Source organism: Aplidium turbinatum, chromosome 5, assembly GCF_918807975.1.
Source record: "Aplidium turbinatum chromosome 5, kaAplTurb1.1, whole genome shotgun sequence".
In the NCBI taxonomy this organism is placed as follows: domain Eukaryota; kingdom Metazoa; phylum Chordata; class Ascidiacea; order Aplousobranchia; family Polyclinidae; genus Aplidium; species Aplidium turbinatum.
The window spans coordinates 37,146,215-37,169,393 of NC_137476.1; the positions used below are offsets into that span (position 1 = coordinate 37,146,215).

The window sequence follows — 23,179 nt, forward strand, 5'->3', positions numbered from 1 at the left end:
ACAGTTGAAGAGCTGCAAAAGATATCATAAAAAAGGCAAAAAAAACAGAGTATGCCTGAAACATAAGTTAAAAGAACAAAACACAGGTGGTAAACCAACTATATATATAAGTGAAACAAAATACACAATTCCTTTCTATTGCATTAATTTATTTTTTCATGCATGATAGAGAATTAATACTGACAATGTACATAGACATTTGGTTGTAACAGAATACTAGGAAATATTGCAAAAAGTGTTGTTGAAATTGATTTAAACTTGGAATAAGATCAAGGTCTGTCTGATTTGTGGATCTTACCGTAAATCACCAAGATGGAGTGTACTGCAAAATATGACTTTACTGCCACAGCACAAGATGAATTGAGTTTTAGGAAAGGCGAAACATTAAAAGTAAGTACGGTATTATTTTTATATAAGACAGGACACCACTGTTTCGATATATATTATATGCACTTTTTATTTTCAAAAAAAAAATCACCATGTTTTTCTTTAAGAATGAAATGGCATCAATTTCAAACTTTAGAATGGTGACAAACTGCCCAATAGCTTGCAATTATTGCTTCACATGCACAAAAGATTGTAGTGATATTTTTAAAATGGAAATACTGTCATGTTTTTAAATTATTGGCATTAAGTGTTTAGTCAAATTATTACAAGAGTGATTGCATTAGTTACTGTCGGACACAGTAGTTAGTCAACTATATAACAAAAAACTGTGAAAATGTTAAAGAAAGTTGATTTTGTGGCAATTTTTCATTCTGGGATTTAGTGACGGAACAACCTCCTGCTTTGGCTAAACTCCGGCTCCAAGGTCATAGTGACTCTGGAGGTACAAGCTGTGTGTGGCTATTGTCATTGGTCAAGTTCATGATTTTGGGTATATAAATTATCCAATCTTGTACAATGAAAACTATTAATGCAACAAATTATTTAAAGCAAAAACCAAATCAGAGCAAATCAAATCAAATATGGCTATTACTATCTAAACCCTTAACAGCCTGTTTCACCTAAAAGGAGGATCATCAGAAGGTCCTTATTCAAATAGAATTTTATTCCCCAGAAATCCTATATTCCAGTGTGAGTGTAATATTCCAACCTTAACCCTGATAGATAGATACATCGGACATAGATGATATTCAAACCCTTAAACAACAGTATAAAATTATCATGGTTAAATTAGTTTTCTTGTCACAAAGGAGCAATGGACAGCTCTATTTTTGTTTCAAACTCACATCTGGACCATTTTATGTCAAAATAGAATTTAAATTTAACATAAAAACTTTGTAGTGTTATTTTATGATTGTATGCAAATGATCATATAACGATACTTGCCACGCGATCAAATAATGTAATGAACTTCTAGTTTCCAGGTCACTTCAATACATTTTGCTTTACTGGTAAGAAGGTTAAGCCATGATAATGCTTTGTTCAGGGAAAATTAATTGTCTATTCTGAAAAATTTGTAGATTTCATTTTTTTGTTTGAATTTCAGGTTTTAAATTTTGATGACGACAGAAATTGGTGTCGAGCAGAGTGTGAGGGAAGATATGGATTAATCCCAAAGAATTATATTGAATTTAAACCACATGAGTAAGTGACACACTTAAAAGCATTGCTGTATATTTACCTACAACCATAGTGACATAGGAATTACCCTACATCATAATTTTTTTAAATAAAATATTATATTATAAGGTTTAAAAATGTGCTTGCATTGTGTGTTTTTTTTATCTTGACCTAATTGGTAAAATTAGAAAAAATAGTTGTTGAGTGAAAAAGCTTCTTCAAAAGTTTATTGCATTCTTGCAGTGCTCAGTTTGAACTGTTGGTGCAGCCCAGTGATCAAGGTTGGTTCTTCAGGCATTATGTTTGGGCCCACGTCTGTTAGGTGCAGACAGTTAGGCGCCGGTCAAATAGGCGCGCACACTGTGGGTCTGCTACTATTCGGCGAGTCCGATTCGGCGATTCCGATTCGACTAGTCCGATTCGGCGAGTTCCCTATTCGGCGAGAGCCTTTTTCGGCGAGTGCCCTATTCGGCGAGTTTTTGAAATTTTTGAAAGGAAATTATCGGGTACCGTAGCCTAATTATAATTGCCGTTTTTACATAGTTTTAACGTCGCTAAACGTTGAAATTGTGCAGAAAGGAATAAAAATAAAATGTTTGAACTATTAAATTAAAATTCGTCATGTCAGTTCAGTTGTTTTTATTTCTGACCATCATATGAAAAACAATACACGTCAACATAGCAAAGGTGTAAAAAAGGTAGAAGCGACAAAACGCGAACGTTAAAACGTGCTTGTGACCGAAGTAAGTTATTGAGTTGAAAGAAACATACGCGCCGACTTCAGGGGGGGCCGGCGCCCCCCGTAAATTTATGGTTGAGGGGCAACAAAAATGGTGATGACAAGTGGTGTTTCAAATATAAAACACTTCGCGAAGGAGATTTAGATAATTTAAACGGACTTAAAGAATGCCGAAAGCAAGAAAAGCCTACGTTGCTCTTGCCCGCAAAACAGCAGCTGATCGCATGGCTATCTCATACGCTACGGTATGGAAATTTCAAAGTAGATGGTAGAGTACTGCTGGAATAGTCACGTAACTATTCACTGCAATATTAAGTAAACCAGCTAAATTAGACGCGCTATTTTCAACGAGGTCTTCCCGCTGTGAGATCAATTGTGATTCAACAGAACGCATTGTTTTTGCAATGTGTGAGAATTAAATTGAAAACCGAAAAAAGAAAAGGTGTTTAATGGTCTTGGTCGCAGATATTGCCTGCATTAACGACGTCTCTTACCGCTATTATCACCTAGCTAACCTGACATCATTGTTTTATGCGACCGCTAAGGTTTGACATCGACTTTAACGATCATGGAATGTTACGTAATAATAAGAACGATTATATCCTACACGCAAAAATAAAAAAAATGATCTCCTCTTTCTGTTTTGTCTCGTGAGCTTTGCATATTGCTCAACAAGTGCATAAAGTTTAGAATTGACAAGAAATCATTGAATTTGAAAATTAAGTTTGAATCACTGCAAATAAACGTATTCAAAACTTTCACTTAAGCCGACGCGATTTCACAATCCGTAATCTACGTCGACAATGATTTTTAGTGCGTTCATTTTGAAAATTGCTGAGCTGGAGACAACAGCATGTTCCGTGTTAGTTGAACTTGTCTTTTTGAGGTGAAAATCAATTGCGAACATCTCGACCTTTACTCGAGTATAGCCTACTGTATTCAATAAAAGACTTTAAAGACTTTCGATAAAAAACAGAAAAGAAAACACTTCGCCGTTGTCAACGCTTTGAAAGTAAGTAATTAGCGAAACGAGGTTAATAAAACTGATACCGGGTTTTCACTCTGCTTGAGATCATGATTTTTTGCGTTTTATTTCGATAACTTCACTGTCTTGATCGTTGTTGTTCACTCGCACGAAAAGGAAATGAATCGGCTTGTTTTCCAACAGTTCCAATTATGAGCTAACAATATCAAAATTTTTACTACTAGGCGTACTGCATGCGTAAAACTAATCCTTTCAAGCAGCGCTTCTAATAAATTCGGTTTGCGACCTATTTGTTAATATAAACACGACACTAAGCTTAATCAAAGACTATTTTAATTGAGTAAATAGCGCTATGGTTATGACGTTATCACCTTTCTCGCCCCCCAAGGTTTTTTGAAAAGTCGGCGCCTATGGAAAGAAATTTGGCACGGTCGCAACACCTTCAGAAAAATTTAAGATATGAAGGGAAAATAAAACAAAGAAAATGTTACAAAAAAAAATAAAATAAATCATGTTTATGTCTGTAAGTTAGCACTTTTGAATAGTTAAAATGATTAGTTTGGATCAACAAATGTGTGGCCTACAGCTTGGATTTAAAAGAAATTATCGGGTACCGTAGCCCAGTTATCCCAACCAGCAAAAATTTCCGTTTTTACATCGTTTTAACGTCGCTAAATGTTGAAATCGTGTAGAAAAGAGAACTTTGCTGACTAGGATACGTTGAAGCTGAGAAACATTCACAGAAGCCCTTCGAATTGTTCCAAGAACCCATTTAGCATAACATTTCATTTGTACATTGATTCAACGTCTGAATACATTATCTTAAAAATGCAACGTATCGTAGGGCTTCTGTGAATGTTTTTCAGTTTCAACGTATCCTAGTCAGCAAAGTTCTCTTTTCTACAGGATTTCAACGTTTAGCGACGTTAAAACGATAGGCCACACATTTGGTTAGCCTTTTCATTCTGTTACTACAATGGGTTCTCATTTGTTGAACCAAACTAATCATTTTAACTATTCAAAAGTATTAACTTATACACATAAGCATGATTTTTTTTGTAATATTTTCTTTGTTTTATTTTCCCTTCATATCTTAAATTTTTCTGAAGGTGTTGCGACCGTGCCAAATTTCTTTCAACTCAATAACTTACTTCGGTCACAAGCACGTTTTAACGTTCGCGTTTTGTCGCTTCTACCTTTTTCTACACCTTTGCTATGTCGACGTGTATTGTTTTTGATATGATGGTCAAAAATAAAAACAACTGAACTGACATGACGAATTTTAATTTAATAATTCAAACATTTTATTTTTATTCCTTTCTGCATGATTTTAACGTTTAGCGATGTTAAAACTATGTAAAAACGGCAATTGTAATTAGGCTACGGTACCCGATAATTTCCTTTTAAAAATTTCAAAAACTCGCCGAATAGGGCACTCGCCGAAAAAGGCTCTCGCCGAATAGGGAACTCGCCGAATCGGACTAGTCGAATCGGACTCGTCGAATCGGACTCGCCGAAACGGGCCATTCCGGCACACTGTGGCGTCTGGATATTTAGGTGCTATTCCTAGTAAAGTATGCAGATTGTATCAGCTTGGCTTTGGCAAAACCTAGGCGGGGTTTTAATGGAAAACTAATTTACTCTTCACTCAAGCCTACCACCCGCTTGAATATAGGCTATGAATACGGTTTATATATATATTTTTTTACTGATTTTTAATGCAGTTATTATTTGACTTATATAACTAAAAGTGAACTCAGTCAAGTTCGGAAACTTGAATAATTTTTTGATAAAGATTTCACCAACGCAAACCTGGACTAACAACAAATAAATGCCAAACACGCTCATTAAAAAAACAATATATTTTTCTGTTCAATATAAGATTTTGTGTGAAAAGCATTGCCCTACCTGCCAAGCTTATATAATACAATCTGCAGACTTTACTAAGAATAGCACCTAAATGAACGGGCGCCACAGTGCTCCGCACCTAAATATTCTGACGCCACAATGTGCGCGTCTATTTGACCGGCGCCTAACTGTCTGCGCCTAAAAGACTTGCTCCCTTATGTTTGCATTGTTGCCTTGAAGCTACCCAGAGAGCAAAATCCGTAATTTTTGCATTAGTTCAACGTCTAAACTGATGGATTGTAGCCTAATGTTTGGGTAATGGCCTAATGGGCATTATATATAGGCTACTGTATAGGCCTACATATTCCTCTTAATGTTTTATATGTTTTTTGTATATGTATCATATTATATATGTTACATTGAAACAAATTGAATCCCTATTAAAGTTACAGCCTGTTTCAGCCTTTGCGTATCGTCAGAAATTGCTTATTCAAATAGAATCATACTATTTCTTTCACTTCGCCTGAAAGGAAGTATATATTAATAATTGTATCAAATATAGTTATTACTATCTGAAGCCTTTGCAAATTGTTTCACCTAACGGATCATCAGGAGGTCTGAAAAAAAGAGTACAACATTCGGAGTACAACTGTAGCTCAACCGTAATACTATTAAGCTGAGCTACAGTTGTACTCCGAATGTTGCAAGTGTCATATCCTCCCACAATAAAGCAATATTGCAGGCTGATAATGTACCATCGCAGCCTGGTTGCAAAATTGCAATTGTAGGGTGAGGCCAGATTGTCCTTTGAATGGGCAATGCTTGCAGAAGGCCGTTGTTTACAAAGCCACCATTGATAACAGCCCGAAGGTTCTTAATTACATTATTTGTTGTGAAACTACTTTTAAAAAACGTTTTTCCAACCATAAATGTACCTTCATGGATAGGTCTAAACGAAACAGCACCGAACTATCTAAGGCAGTTTGGGACCTTAAGGACAAGGGTGTTAATCCTAAAATAACTTGGTCCGTCCACAGCTGTGCTCGGCCTTATAGTGGAGGTGGTCGTAACAATTGTGGCCTATGTTTGGCTGAAAAGCTGGCCATTCTGAAGGCTGATAGTGGCCACCTTTTGAACAAGCGTTCGGAACTGGTCGGCAAATGTCGTCATAGAAACAAATTTAAACTCAAGTACTTCAAAATAAAATAAATTCCTTTTGATTTACGGGTCTGCTACTATTCGGCGAGTCCGATTCGACTAGTCCGATTCGGCGAGTTCCCTATTCGGCGAGAGCCCTTTTCGGCGAGTGCCCTATTCGGCGAGTTTTTGAAATTTTTGAAAGGAAATTATCGGGTACCGTAGCCTAATTATAATTGCCGTTTTTACATCGTTTTAACGTCGCTAAACGTTGAAATCGTGCAGAAAGGAATAAAAAGAAAATGTTTGATTTATTAAATTAAAATTCGTTATGTCAGTTCAGTTGTTTTTATTTCTGACCATCATATGAAAAACAATGCACGTCAACATAGCAAAGGTGGAAGCGACAAAACGCGAACGTTAAAACGTGCTTGGATGTTTCTCAGTTTCAACGTATCCTAGTCAGCAAAAGCACCCTTTTCTACACGATTTCAACGTTTAGCGACGTTAAAACGATAGGCCACACACTTGGTTAGCCTTTTCATTGTGTTACTACAATGTAAAAATGAACTGTTAGGCTAACTGGGTTCTTGAAACAAATTTTTGCTGGTTGGGATAACTAGGCTACGGTAGCCTACCCGATAATTTCCTTTCAATCTAAGCTGTAGGAGTGTAGGTCACACATTTGTTGATCCAAACTAATCATTTTAACCATAGGCGCCTAAGCCGTGGGGACCAGGCCCCCACGCATATTTCCGCGTGGGAGCAACTTTTTATGCGGCATTGATACATAAAACAATAGATGAACTAGCGATCGGCAGCAGGAAAACATTTTTAAATGCAAACCGCAACAGCTTTGCAGTAAATAATCACTAGAACGAGTAGCGATGCTACAATCCCACCCCAGACAAAAAAATCTGTCATATTTACGTTGATTTAACGTCTGCAGACGCTTGCAAACAGTCTCGCTGTCGCTTTCGAAAGTTGAAACCTCTGCAGAGAATTGTTGCGGCAGTGAATCGGTTGCTGTGAAAATGAACTTGAAGTCTCGGCCCGAGGTTACCACTAACCAACGTAACAAGGGCTGGTACAAACCGCATTGCGCACAGTCGCACAAGCGGCATAATCAACACAACAACGGATTCGCGCAAACTGCATGGCGCACACACGTCCGTTGCCATGGAAACCCGATCAAAGGCGGGGAATATGCGCATCTTTTGTTTCATCTGCAACACGAAATCGGGCGTATTACAGCGAATTGGAACTTGAAAGCTGGTCAGCCATAAGTTGCGATATTGTAGTGAAAAGGGAGCATAGTCAAGTCGAAAACTTAATCAAACGTCTCTCTGTAAATATTTTTCAAGGGCTGTTTACGGATGTCAGCAACTTTTAAATTTATTAAAGGTGACGTGCTGTTGAATTGATGTAAACATGAATGATTTTGCTTTCAACAGGTATATTTTCAAGCATATGATCAAGTTAGTATTTTCATTCCATTTACAGTATACCTTTTAGTAAACCTTTTCGTCTCTTGTTCGTTGCTAAACTTTATGTTGTGCTTAGCTTAAAGAGTCGCAGTCCATCAACCGCTAGCCAACGCAGACGCATAGCATGTGTTTTGGTCGAGCTTTGTTTATAATAATTAACGGCAGGTCGAACGTAGCGATAACTCCGAGTGTGGCAATAAAAGCAATCCTAGTGTGACGACATAATTACGTCATCCATCTGTGTGACATTTCGCTGAATTTACGTTGCTGCTGAATGCTGATGAAACACGCTTTCGCCCCCACGGCCAAAAAAATAGTTAGGCGCCTATGATTTTAACTATTCAAAAGTACTAACTTATATACATAAACATTATTTTTTTTGTAACATTTTCTTTGTTTTATTTTTCCTTCATATCTTAAATTTTTCTGAAGGTGATGCAACCTTGCCAAATTTCTTTCAACTCAATAACTTACTTCGGTCACAAGCACGTTTTAACCTTCCACGTTTTGTCGCTTCTACCTTTTTCTACGCCTTTGCTATGTTGACGTGAATTGTTTTTGATATCATGATTAGAAATAAAAACAACTGAACTGACATGACGAATTCAAGCACGTTTTAACGTTCGCGTTTTGTCGCTTCTACCTCTGCTATGTTGACGGGTATTGTTTTTGATATGATGATCAAAAATAGAAATAACTGAACTGACATGACGAATTCAAGCACGTTTTAACGTTCGCGTTTTGTCGCTTCTACCTTTGCTATGTTGACGTGTATTGTTTTTGATATGATGGTCAAAAGTAAAAATAACTGAACTGACATGACGAATTTTAATTTAATAGTTCAAACATTTTCTTTTTATTCCTTTCTGCACGATTTCAACGTTTAGCGACGTTAAAACGATGTGAAAACGGCAATTGTAATTAGGCTACGGTACCCGATAATTTCCTTTTCAAAATTTCAAAAACTCGTCGAATAGGGCACTCGCCGAAAAAGGCTCTCGCCGAATAGGGAACTCGCCGAAACGGGCCATTCCGTGATTTACACAGGTTTTTTAAAAAAAATGTCATTTGTTTTTTACAGGCTATAAATCTCATTTAATTTTTACAGGTTTATAAACAGATTTTATTTCTTTTGTTCAGGTCACCACAGGTTACATCATCACAATTCCTTGGGATTTTCACAGGTTATAATTTTGAAAAAATTAAATTTCATTTGATTTTTACAGGTTATAAATCTCATTTAATTTTTACAGGTTTTAAAAAACAATTTTTATTCATTTTGTTTAGGTTACTACAGGTTGCGCTGATCATCACACATGCATTTTGCATCTTTGTGATGTCATAGATGTTGCCATCATGTTGCTTGGTTTCCATTGGGACAAATTGATTCAGGTTTAGAGATCTTTTATAGTGATCTTTTCAGGAATTCAGGTTTAGAGGTTTTTTTTGCAAATTAAATTACAGCTGTAATATTTAATTTCTTCTCAGGAAGTACAGGTTTAGAGATTTTTTTTGGCAGATTAAATTACAGTTGTAATATTTAATATCTTTTCAGAATTATCGATTCTTTACTGTTTGCATGTTTTTTCAGATCTTCTGATGATCCGTTAGGTGAAACAATTTGTAAAGGCTTCAGATAGTAATAACTATATTTGATTTAATTCGCTCTGCTTTGCCTTTTTGCTTGGCATTGAGCACTTTTTGTAGTATTAATAGTTTTCATTGTTTTATGAATAATTGTATGTTGGATTGTCAATTTGTCATAGCTAAGCAATTCAATTTGGAAAATTACAAATTGCTATAAGTTGTTGGTTTTCGTCGTATATGAAATGCGATATTGGGTGTTCTTTTACAAGCAAATAAAATTTAAAAGCAAACATATGACAACGTACCTCAGTTGTAAAATAAAAACTTACTCGCTTCAGAGCCCATACAGCAAAATCTACCATTTTTACATTGATTCAACGTTTGCAGACGTCAGCTCAAAACGAGGGTGTGGCTTAAAAGTGAATTTGCACCGTCAGTATTGTGATATGAATTGAAAGTAAATGTCGCTGGGTGATATTTACCAACTGCGTGTCACGTCGTAGTGGCGTTTGGGCCGGGGAGAATAGATGATTGATCGGCAAGGACATAATAGATCCATGCTTTTGGTTTCCAAGCAGTCCTCACGTGTCACCTTTCCCAGCCATTGGCGTAACTTGCAAATTCGATAATTGATTCAGCAAATCAGTCTTTTGCAATGATTTAACGTCCGGGAACATTGAATCAAGGCAAAAAAGGACTGAATTGCCGGCTAAAACAAATTATTAATCATCAACCCAGCATCTGATAATGTTAGGCACAGGTCGCCTGCCATGCATGTGTGTGGTCGTGAAAGTGGTTGCGGTTGGCAAGTTTTCATTTAGTGCACATCATCTTAGATCGTGATTGTTCGGCAGCAAGGTGCATTATTATTCATAATGGTGAAGATCCAAACAATCTAAATAGGTTAAAAATCTATCCACATGATCTTTCAAATTGTGATGCAAAATCTACAATCTCTGGGCAAAGCGTAATTGTTTTATTGTGTGAAATATTATTTGTGATATATTATACCAGCACAAAAACCTCAATGAACATTACTACTATTGACACTGTATTAGTTTTTTATTGTGTTTTAGTCCACTTATATTTCTCTTGTTAACACTAATTCATTTTGTTTTTATGTGCTGTAGTTTATTTTTTGTTTTGTTATCTATTGGTAGACTAGCGGCTGACTTGATGATCCTTTGTGGTCTTTTCGCTGTCTCTTTTTGTTCAATAGAAATTTTTGATTATTACCTTCATGGTTAGTAAAGTTAATGGAAAAATAAACTTGACTGATTGTGTGGTGAAGTTTTGTGGCAGACAGTATCCAATGGCGGATAGAGCGCACATTGTTCTCATTGTTGGCTTTATGAGCTTATGTGGACAGTTTGTTTGAACTCGGTGCTTGTGTATACGACTTTTAAAGTGGAAAGCAACGTTGGTTAGTGATTATCTGGTAGTTCTCCACAGACAGATCTACCAACCTTTCCACCATAATTCCAATGCAGTTAAATGATTAGTTTTTCATAACGGTGGTCAAAGTTTGATTTGAAACCGCACTCTTGTAAATATAAATGACTGTCGTAAAATTATCTTGCTGTCATGCAAACACAATGACACGACAGGGCTCTTTGTCATGCTACACACGAGTTTGTCATAGAAATTTATTTATAAGTTGAAGCGTGGACGCTAGCAACGTAGGTAACTCATGTCTTGTGGGTGGTTGTACAGTGAACGTCTTCGCCAGTTTCTGTAACTACACAGCGTTGTAGCCGTCATTTGTCTCCTGACAATTGAGTTATAACATCTCCCTCTGCACCAAGTGCTCTTTTCAGTCGACTCATCAGCAGGAATACCCTGCGATCGTCCCGCGCAAGGTTGTGCAAACAGCGAACGCGCTGGTCGCGTTCGTTGTGTGACGTTTTGTGTGGATCGTAAATAAAAACTTTTAAGTGACGGCTCAAATGGCCTTGTCTTGTGCTGATTAATGTTGAATGTGATGACGTCATCAGTGCATTGCAAGCAACGAGTGCGCCACTTACGTTGGCGGGCCTGCGTTTGTTTGCTTTATGGATTCCTGATGCTATACAGTGTTGGCTGACTTTCAAATTTGTTGAAATTTTACACGAATTGTGGAGTTCAGCAAGGCACTGTCACTGTAGCAAGTCTTCTTGTGTCACGTTTTGTTTTAGGCTTTGCCGTTGGATGAGTTTAAAACTTATGTTGAATTTGAAAAATGTTTCAACAGCTGTGTCTGTTCACTATGTGGTATTTTCGTCAATGAATATGTTTCTACTTACCGTATTAGATTGTTTTGTGGCTTGTAACATTTAACAATGGTGGCAGACGATTAGGCGTTGCATATTCGAGGCAGGCTACGTTTAAGTTTTGAGCTTGATCGAGTTTACTTCATGTCAATGCCTCTCGGTCGTCAGTGAAAAATGATAATTTGCCACAAATATCTGTGGCATGGATTTGTTTAGCGAAAGATTGTTTGTGCAAACTTGGTTAAAACACTGGAGGCGATGTTTCAATCCGACTGCCCAGCCAGCACAATATTTTTTTTCACATTAATTTAACGTTTGTAGACATTGAATTAATGCAAAGAGAACTGAGTTGGTTGAGTTGTTCGCTCCTTCCATTGTTTAAGTGAAGCGCCACATCTTAGCTGTACAACTTTCTGTTTGCAATCTATCTCTCGCACAATAATGCAGGCGAAACATATTTAGTTGCCATACTTGCTATGCCCACAATACGACAACACCAAGTCGCATTCTTGCTTGTCAGCCGTCACGTGATTGTGGTATAAGGATCGTCATCGCCTAATGAACGAAACCTGTTTTAACAAAAACCGTATCATATATATTCGAATATAGTGAGGTGGGTATGTGAATTGACTGTGGCTCAGACTCTTGGTCTGTAACACACCTTGCCGTCTAATACAATGAATTTGTAGAGTAACTTGTCAAATCTTTATCACAATCTTGCGTGGGCCCAGGAAAACATACTTGTATGATTGAACGTTGAAACTAAAGCTTGTTCTGTATACCATGGCACTTCCGTGATGGTTGTTGCCCTGGATTTGATGAAATTTTTATATTTGCAGTGCATGAATGAAAACAGTTGCATTTACAACTACTGTATTTTTCCAAGAAACTACTATTTTCTATGTAGCCCCCTTTTAACCAATGCGTTACGTAATGAAACTGATATTATTATTATTTACTTGCATCAAACAAGAATGTCGATATTCGAATTGAAAAAACAAAAAAAAATACACAAAAAATAAATGGCATATATACATATATGATATATATACAGTTTAACACAAACAGCAGCGGCGCAAAAGTAGCCTGAAGACAATTCAGCACAAACGCTGGCAAATACAATGGACTGCGGTCAGCTCAGTAATACTTGACGGATTCGAAAAGCAAAGAGTAAATCACAAACAACAAAAAATCAAAAAGACGGCACGTGGAGCATGTTATTGTATAGTGTTCAAAAAAATTTTCAATTACTATAGTACAAAGGGACAGAGGACATTAAAGTTTTAAGTAGAGAATTGCAAGGTTTATAACAACGTTGAACAAAGGCATGAAGAGATTTTCGCAAGAGAGCTTCAAAAGTTGTAACATTTCCTAAAAATTGACATTCACGTGCACTAGTGTAACGAGGCAGATTGTGCAGAATTCGAAACCAGTCATTATAGTCAATTCTAATCCTGTTGAACCAAGATCGATGGTAATGGTAACACAACACATTCTTTGTGAATATTTATTATATGTATTTATTCCTTAATTTGTTTGCTGTGTAATAGAGAGATTTAACTTGTCGTAGTATGTCATTGTTATCTGATAAAGAAGAGTTGATATGGACATTGGACACCCAAATACTTAATGTTGTCAACACAGAGAATCGATTTCTGGCCAATACAAATTTTGGGAGCAAGTCTTTTAGGCGCAGACAGTTAGGCGCTGGTCAAATAGGTGCGCACACTGTGGCGTCTAGATATTTAGGTGCGGAGCACTGTGGCGCCCATTTATTTAGGTGCTATTCCTAGTTAAGTCTGCAGATTGTATCAGCTTGGCAGGTAGGGCAATGCTTTTCACACAAAATGTTATATTGAACAGAAAAACATGTCATGGCTTCCGTGCGTGAAGCTACTTAAACTGGCAATGCTTTTCACACAAAATGTTATATATATTGAACAGAAAGATATATTGTATTTTAATGCGCGTGTTCGACATTTATTTGTTGCTAGTCCAGGTTTGCGTCGGCGATAGCATCAATAAATATTAAAGTTTCCGAACATGACTGAGTTCACTTTTAGTGCTCAGTCAAATAATAACTACACTAAACATCAGTAAAAAATATACCGTAGCCTATATTCAAGCAGGTGGTAGACTTGAGTGAAGAGTATCTAGTTTTTCGTCAAAACCCCGACTAGGTTTAATAACGAGCAAAGTCGCACCATTATGCTTGCAGCTTGGCTCCAGGGTTCATATGTACTATAGAAATGTATTCATGTAGTAGAGCGTTGTCTCATACGAACTCGCCACACGACCAATCCATCCCGAGTAGAAGTAATTGCGAAAGATAACAGATTAAGTACGGTAAGGTTCCATCTGGCTGCAACCTGTGTTCAGGATGGGTCTGCTACTATTCGGCGAGTCCGATTCGGCGAGTCCGATTCGACTAGTCCGATTCGGCGAGTTCCCTATTCGGCGAGAGCCCTTTTCGGCGAGTGCCCTATTTGGCGAGTTTTTGAAATTTTTGAAAGGAAATTATCGGGTACCGTAGCCTAATTATAATTGCCGTTTTTACATCGTTTTAACGTCGCTTAACGTTGAAATTGTGCAGAAAGGAATAAAAAGAAAATGTTTGAACTATTAAATTAAAATTCATCATGTCAGTTCAGTTGTTTTTATTTCTGACCATCATATGAAAAACAATACACGTCAACATAGCAAAGGTAGAAGCGACAAAACGCGAACGTTTAAACGTGCTTGAATTCGTCATGTCAGTTCAGTTGTTTTTATTTCTGATCATGATATCAAAAACAATACACGTCAACATAGCAAAGGTGTAGAAAAAGGTAGAAGCGACAAAACACGAACGTTAAAACGTGCTTGTGACCGAAGTAAGTTATTGAGTTGAAAGAAATTTGGCACGGTCGCAACACTTTCAGAAAAATTTAAGATATGAAGGGAAAATAAAACAAAGAAAACGTTACAAAAAAAAAGAAAAAAAGATCATGTTTATGTCTATAAGTTAGTACTTTTGAATAGTTAAAATGATTAGTTTGGACCAACAAATGTGTGGCCTACAGCTTGGATTGAAAGGAAGTTATGGGGTACCGTAGCCTAGTTATCCCGACCAGCAAAAATTTGTTCCAAGAACACAGTTCATTTTTACATTGTAGTAACAGAATGAAAAGGCTAAACAAATGTGTGGCCTATCGTGTTAACGTCGCTAAACGTTGAAATCGTGTAGAAAAGGGAGTTTTTGCTGACTAGGATACTTTGAAACTGAGAAACATTCACAGAAGCCCTACGCTTTGTTCCAAGAACCCATTTAGCATAACATTTCATTTGTACATTGATTCAACGTCTGAATATATTATCTTAAAAATGCAACGTATTGTAGGGCTTCTGTGAATGTTTCTCAGTTTCAACGTATCCTAGTCAGCAAAAGCACCCTTTTCTACACGATTTCAACGTTTAGCGACGTTAAAACGATAGGCCACACACTTGGTTAGCCTTTTCATTCTGCTACTACAATGTAAAAATGAACTGTTAGGCTAACTGGGTTCTTGGAACAAATTTTTGCTGGTCGGGATAACTAGGCTACGGTAGCCTACCCGATAATTTCCTTTCAATCTAAGCTGTAGGAGTGTAGGTCACACATTTGTTGATCCAAACTAATCATTTTAACCATAGGCGACTAAGCCGTGGGGACCAGGCCCCCACGCATATTTCCGCGTGGGAGCAACTTTTTATGCGGCATTGATACATAAAACAATAGATGAACTAGCGATCGGCAGCAGGAAAACATTTTTAAATGCAAACCGCAACAGCTTCGCAGTAAATAATCACTAGAACGAGTAGCGATGCTACAATCCCACCCCAGACAAAAAAATCTGTCATTTTTACGTTGATTTAACGTCTGCAGACGTTGAATCAATGTAAAAATGACTGATTTTGCTGCCTGTGACATAGCAAAAATCTACCATTTTGCGTCGATTCAATGTCATCAGATGTTGAATGCACCCAAAAACAACATAATTTGCTACGTTGACGCAGCGTGCGTTTAACTTAATGCGCTTGCAAACAGCCTCGCTGTCGCTTTCGGAAGTCGAAACCTCTGCAGAGAATTGTCGCGGCAGTGAATCGGTTGCTGTGAAAATGAACTTGAATATGTTGCTATGTTTACTACCTTTGCTATGTTGACGTGTATTGTTTTTGACATGATGGTCAAAAATATAAATAACTGAACTGACATGACCAATTTTAATTTAATAGTTCAAACATTATATTTTTATTCCTTTCTGCACGATTTCAACGTTTAGCGACGTTAAAACGATGTAAAAACGGCAATTGTAATTAGGCTACGGTACCCGATAATTTCCTTTTAAAAATTTCAAAAACTCGCCGAATAGGGCACTCGCCGAAAAAGGCTCTCGCCGAATAGGGAACTCGCCGAATCGGACTAGTCGAATCGGACTCGCCGAATCGGACTCGCCGAAACGGGCCATTCCGGTTCAGGATGCATAGCAAATGTCCTGTGGAGATGTGCTAATATCAAGAGTAGTAGAGCGTTGTCTCGCATCTCATCTCCACACGCGCATTAACAAAACAACATTTTATCTTTCTGTTCAATATAAGATTTTGTGTGAAAAGCATTGCCCTAGCTGATACAATCTGTAGACTTTACTAGTCGTCGTCGTTCGTATGAACGACGACGACTAGTAAAGTCTACAGATTGTATCACTAGTAATAGCACCTAAATGAATGGGCGCCACAGTGCTCCGCACCTAAATATCCAGACGCCACAGTGCGCGCGCCTATCTGACCGGCGCCTAACTGTATGCGCCTAAAAGACGTGGACCCGCCCCCTCTATGTACGAAGGTTGGAGAACCGATCTTTGCTGATTCATTTTAAGCAATTGTCTTTCTACTCAGCTCAATTATATTTTTGCTGCATTCAGTTGGTACTATGGAAAAATATCTCGGGTGAAAGCTGAACAAACATTGAACAAGCCCAATTATCCCGACGGAGCGTTTCTTATCCGTGAAAGCGAAAGTTCTCCCGGTGATTTCTCTCTATCCGTAAAGTAAGTTACTTTTTTGTTAAGTGCAGTCTCATTTCAAAGCTACGGTTTATTCATAATTTTAGAGCTTTTTGTTTTCATCTTATCGCCCCCTTGTTTCTTGCGGTTACTGCGTAGTCTGTGACCTTGCGTGCTACTTTGACCTGTACGTGCTTTACTGCTTGCTCCTTGCTACCATTGACAGGTCAGCAGGCGGAAGATGGTGGAACGACAACTACTTGTAATGTTGTTGTATGAACTATAATATAATTTATAACATGACTTTTTTAAATGTTGTTGTATTATATTGCCACAAACGCACTAAAAACATCTTCAAGACAGGATTGACTTGTAACGTTGCACAGAATGAAACGTCTTTGCATCATTGCATTCCAGGTATGGGAGCGGAGTTCAACATTTTAAAGTGTTACGAGATGGAGCAGGAAAATATTTTCTTTGGGTCGTTAAGTTCAGTTCATTGAATGAGCTGATCGACTATCACAGAGAACAGAGCATATCCCGGACACAAACCATCATGCTCAACGACATACCCATGGATGTAAGTGCCGTAGTGGTGTTCAACGTATTGCCAATGTTCAAAAAATGTTTGATTTCAATTTGCAAACTTAGAAATTAGACTTGATTTGTGTACGTTATGGTCGCGTGTGATTGGTCTGGAACTGACGAATTGTGTGGTTGCCTGACATTGGTTGAAGCCGGATATGAAGTTATTGTAATCAATCATCGTATTAAATTAAAGTATGCATGCACTAAAACACACACTACACAGTCATTTGCTTCTCATAACATGCATCACCAAAGTTACACAAATCGTTCACAATAGAAACGTTGCTCTTAATTGTAACGATGTTGCTGGTCCCACACCACCCAGTCCTGGCACTGGTAGTCAGTTGATTGGTTGTATGCGTCGCAAGTTAACTACACTGTGGTTAAACTCGTCGTCGTCGTGTGAGCCTCTGGGCCCTTTTACCACCCCAGATCCACTATGTTCTCGGACTACACTGGAAGGCTACTAGAGAGCAGCCAGTCTTTGGTTTCATCATCTGCTCAGCTAAGCTACCAACGGCGGACTGCGCTTGCGCGATACCAGCAGAACTGTTGAGCCAATCTTTGAGTTATCTGCTTATTAGGTGTTGCGGCGCCAAGCTCGTGTGTTTGGTCGCGTGGTGCACATACCAGCTTGAGCCAAGCTTACAATGTAGCTTAACACTTGGCCTCGGTATTAGCTGGGCGCTTCCAAGCGGCTAACATGTCTTTTCATGAAGGATTATGTTGTAGTGATATCCCAAATGACTCTATTAACTGATACCAATTGTTTGTGATTTCTCACCAACTTAGATGCTTGATACATCTTCGGCTTGTTTGATGTTTGATTGTTTGTCCTTGTGACGTTTTTACGTTTCGTTGCCGTAGGTTTACTGACGTCGTTCGTTTGCGCGACCCTTTTATTTGTTCACCAAGTCATCTACTTTGCTATGGTTGTGGTGGAGGCGGACCCAGCCGTTAACTGAAGGGAGTTTTTGTGGATATTTAGTTGTAGTAGAATCCAATCTTTATTGGTGATCAGCGAAACACTAAAATGTGTACTTTGAATATTAGAATCACATTTGTAAATAGGGAAACACCGATTGGAATCTTCAAAAAATTGTTTGATTTCAATTTGCAAACTTAGAAATTAGACTTGATTTGTGGTCGTTTTGGTCGTTATGTTATGGTCGTGTAATCTGAAACTGACGAATCATGTGTGGTTGCCTGACATTGGTTGAAACCAGACGTGAAGTTATTGTAATCAATCATCGTATTCAAAGTATACATGCACTAAAACACACATGTGTTTCTCATCCAATGCATCACCAAAGTTATACAAATCGTTCACAATAGAAACGTTGCTCTTAATTGAAACGACGTTGCTAATCCGACACCACCCAGCTGGGCTAGCCCTGGCACTAGTAGCCAGTTGACTGGTTGTATGCGTCGCAAGTTACCTACACTGTAGCTAAGCTTCCAACGGCGGACTGCACTGGCACGATACTAGCAGAACTGTTGAGCCAACTTTGAGTTATCTGCTTATCAGGTCTTGCGGCGCCAAGCTCGTGTATTTGGTCGTGTGGTGCACATACCAGCTTCAGCCGAGCTTACAATGTAGCTTAGCACTCGGCCTCGGTATGAGCTGGACGCTTCTAAGCGGCTAACATGTCCTTTCATGAAGGATTATGTTGCAGTGATATCCCAAATGACTCTATTAACTGATACCAATTGTTTGTGATTTCTCACCAACTTAGATGCTTGATACATCTTCGGCTTGTTTGATGTTTGTCCTTGTGACGTTTTTACGTTTCGTTGCCGTAGGTTTACCCGACGTCGTTCGTTTGCGCGACCCTTTTATTTGTTCACCAAGTCATCCACTTTGCTATGGTTGTGGTGGAGGCGGACCCAGCCGTTAACTGAAGGGAGTTTTGAGGATATTTAGTTGTAGTAGAATCCAATTTTTATTGGTGATCAGCGAAACACTAAAATGTGTACTTTGAATATTAGAATCACATTTGTAAATAGGGAAACACCGATTGGACAAAAGAACTTAATGTTATTTTGATTTATGAATGATGGTTACATCCGACAGAACAGAAATGGTGGCACTGAATAAAGAGCTCTACTTTCTGATGCTTTTGAAGGGGGAAGTTGGGTCATCTCACCCGGATCCACCACTAACGGTGATGTTTGTAGCTCTGTCTCCCCTGTTTATGTCGTTAAAAGATGTGCGTTGTTGTGTTTCTCATGGTAAACCTCGCAAACAAATGTTGTGTTTGCCTCAGAACTTCAAGGTGGTGGCGGCCTACGACTTCCGACGACAGGAACCTGGTGAGCTCGAGTTCAGCCAGGGTGACGTCATCACGGTGACGGAATGGATGGACCGGAATTGGTGGAGAGGAACGATCAACGGGCGGAGCGGAGTTTTTCCGTCAAATCATGTTAATGTTCCACAAAATATTGCCAATAAAATGGGACTCTCCGAGTGACCCAGTTCATGCGAAACTGTCTCCTTCACACTTTGTCACTATCCTTCGCTAACATAGTTTGTTATTTCATGATGTCTATTGAAATGCATTTATACTATTACCTGATGCTTCCCACACAGAACGATCACAAATGTCTTGGGTCTTGCTCTTGGGAAAAATTTATCCTCAAATAGTTTTTACTAAAGAATCCTCAAAGAAAACTAAGCAATTTTTTTCTATTTGGTTTCTCTGTTACTACGTGAGTAAAGTTGACCCATACCGCAAAATACGTCTATTTTTACATTGATTCAACCTCTGTAGACGTTGAATCAATGTAAAAAGACGGATCTTGCTGTCTGGGAAGGTTGACGACCTCCACTATTGAAGTTGATCTCGTTTCTGTATTCTTGACTCTGTGTTTGATCAATCGTGGACGTTATCATAAGTTTATGGCTTTTGTGTTTGCATTGCTTATCTGCAACCCTGTCAAGCGCACTCCCTTCCATGGGTGGACGCATGTCAGCATTTCGTTTTCAAAACTCGAGTTCATGCTTCGTTATTTCTTTGAAGTCTGTATTTTAAGTGTATCAACAATGTTCTTCCAATATATATCTACAAGATTACCCATCGATTGGCATCGCAATAGTTGTGAATTTATGCACATCACCTTTTTTTTCTCGTATTAATGTAACCTAGTTTATTGCTATAAAGAGCACAGTTTGCTAGAGAAGTTACTTTTTAAACCATTAGTAAACAAAACCAAGCAACAACACGACATACAGTATAATGTCAAATAATTTGAAGTTGAATTTCACCAAGGTAAAGCAGTTTCGTCGAATGTTTGAACTTTTTTTTTCTGCCTAATACTGTAGAATATTTTTCAGCATTTCTCATTTAAACATGTAAATCAATTTTTAAAAAAGCTTGACAAGGGCTGGATGTATAGCCGAAAACGTTTGCAATTTGGCTTTCTTTTAAATTATGCCTTGGCGTTGCTTAGTTCATTGGGATGCACGTGGCATCTCTCCACTAGAGGATATGTTTTGTTCAGGAATGAATATGCGTGCTCCACTGCTCCTAGAATCAACAGAAAACGTAAGACTTAAATCCAGACGCATAACTGGCAAATCCTGTTAACAACCCCCAGGTGGCTGTGTGTAAAGGCGTGGTGTTTGCTATTTCAAGAATGTACAATTTGTAAAAAAAATGCTATTGCACCCATCTCATCTGCGTTTTTCTTTACCACACCCCGATGAACCCCTTTTAGTTGCGTTTTCCTCCTGGCGTAAACCGGTTGGTACATCTCTGGTTGAATCTGCGCATCGCCGTTCATTTCCACTCTAACCACGAGTTCTTGTGGAGTGTAGCCATCATTGCGCCCCGCCCACTAGCTGCTGGAAAACAAAACAAACAAAACGTGTCTTTTTACATTGATTCGACGTCTGGAAAAACAAAAAATATTTTGTGACTGCAAATGCCGAAGATTTGAAGTCTACTTTACTTTTGCAAATGATCATCTCTTATCACATGTAGGGTTTGTATGTTGGTTACATAATTATGTTGATGCAACCATCGAAGACTTCGTTTCTATGTTCAGTTGTGTATTTTCAAGTCAATTAAAAATCATGTAAGTGAGCGCCTTTCAATTCATATGATCAATTATCTTGTTTTTTTGTTGTGTCTCTCGCCTCGCTCAACATATCGGGATGTGAGTTTCGTTGCATCTTTACGTACCCAGACAGCAAACCAAACGTTTTGTTTACATTGATTTAACGTATGCAGACATTCAATTAAAAGACGATTGATTTGCTGTCTGCGTGGCAATATGAACAACGCCCTACCTGGCACAGGAAGTAACATTCTAATGACCAACCACCATTGCGAAGTGAATAATGAAGGCCAATTGTTTCAGTGGCTTCTGGTAGACAGAGGATTGTGGACTTCACGTTTTAGACGTGTGACGTCACGATGATTGAACGAACAATAAGTATCATTGTTACTGGTCCAACCATCATAATGCTGCACACATTTTCATAGGAAGTGAGTTCATCACATCTTTCTGGCCAGGCTACGAATCATCTCTTTTATTTGTTCATTGCGCTCTGCTAGCTCTGATAATGGTATTACATATCTTGAAAATTGAATGAGGCTGTTCACCAGCTATTTAGTTAAATAACATGATGCATTCTTCTGGTGCAAACTAAGCTGAACGATCACAAGATGTATAAGGTGATAATCTGCTTTTATTCCGACGTTTCGTCAATCAGACACGACTGACTTCTTTAGGGGGCTAGACCAGGTAGTGACTACCTGTCTAGCATGACAAAACACAGGGACCATAATTTACACCAGTAGAACGCATCATGTTATTTATTACATATATTATTAACATTTTTGTTTTAACTAAATGCCACCCTCCATCCAGTCTTGGGCTATTTTCAGGAAAAGAAGAGGAATTTCATCTGCAAAAAATATATATAACAAGAAACAAAAAGATGTATAATTTTCAGCGCAAAATCTGCCAAACAATATAACTAGAATGTTTTACCGCTCTTCAGTGGCCAGTTCTTCTAGACCACCTGATGCACATCCTCGCAAGTTTATAATATTGTCGCTACTTTCGGAGTGGCTTCTTGAATTTTACCATCGCTGCACCCCTTTCACTCATGTGCGAATCCCACCATGGCCCAGACTTTCAAGCTTCTGCGCAATTTATATAACTTTAATGTATTTCAACATTTGATCTATTTTTGCTTTCAGCAAACATTGATATTTCCTTGTAGTCAAACCGCCACTGCACAAAATGGTGACGCAGCCTTGCTGTGTGATTGGAACTTTGAAGCGAGCGGACTGAAGGGCATGAGGCCAACATTCGTGTCCACGTTCGACCATAAGTTGATGTGTTATGCCGAAGTCAGCCGTGTGTGCAGCGCGGGTATCGAACCGCAACCTCTCAAGTTTCAATACGGCTTGCTCATTAATTGGTAACAAACTTTAAAACCCACCTTTTACCGCGAGCGGTCATTCGTTAAAGTCGTTTGAGAAAATTTGTCGCTGTCTACATGGCTATGTTGCATATCCTAACCTAGACAGCAAAATCCGTCCTTTTGTATTGAATCAATGTAAAAGTGACCGATTTTGCTGTCTGGGAAACAATTGGAATATCATAGTTTTTCATTTTGTTGCATTTAGTGGTTTAATCCATGTACAAATGTTGATATTCCCTGATCCACAAGTGTTTGTTTGAAGCGACGATGCAGTCTTGTAAATATCGCGGCAAATCTTTTCCATTTCCGACGCTCTTACTGGAAATACAATAATCTGATTGATTTTGAGTCTCACGGATGACGTAGATTCTAGAATTCGATTCTGGAATGCGAATGTACCTAGTTGTAGTGAGTTTTGCTTTTAGTTATTACAATACAGTGAAGAACAGAACCAGGTTGCATATGCCATCTTTTCCAATCAACTATTCTAACAAATAGAGTGAAACAGTTCACCAGGCATTTGATAAATAAAATG

The 23,179-nt window shown here is 38.3% G+C and overlaps 1 protein-coding gene across 1 annotated transcript; it reads left to right on the forward strand.

The window, feature by feature from the left end:
* Positions 1 to 179: 179 nt before the first annotated feature.
* On the forward strand, positions 180 to 22,981 carry LOC145769983 (growth factor receptor-bound protein 2-like). The gene is made up of 5 exons (XM_082581554.1): positions 180 to 390; positions 1,493 to 1,590; positions 16,539 to 16,664; positions 17,037 to 17,199; positions 19,475 to 22,981. Exons 1-5 carry the CDS (start codon positions 313 to 315, stop codon positions 19,676 to 19,678), a joined length of 669 nt encoding a protein of 222 aa, XP_082437680.1. The 5' UTR covers positions 180 to 312; the 3' UTR covers positions 19,679 to 22,981.
* Positions 22,982 to 23,179: the final 198 nt, after the last annotated feature.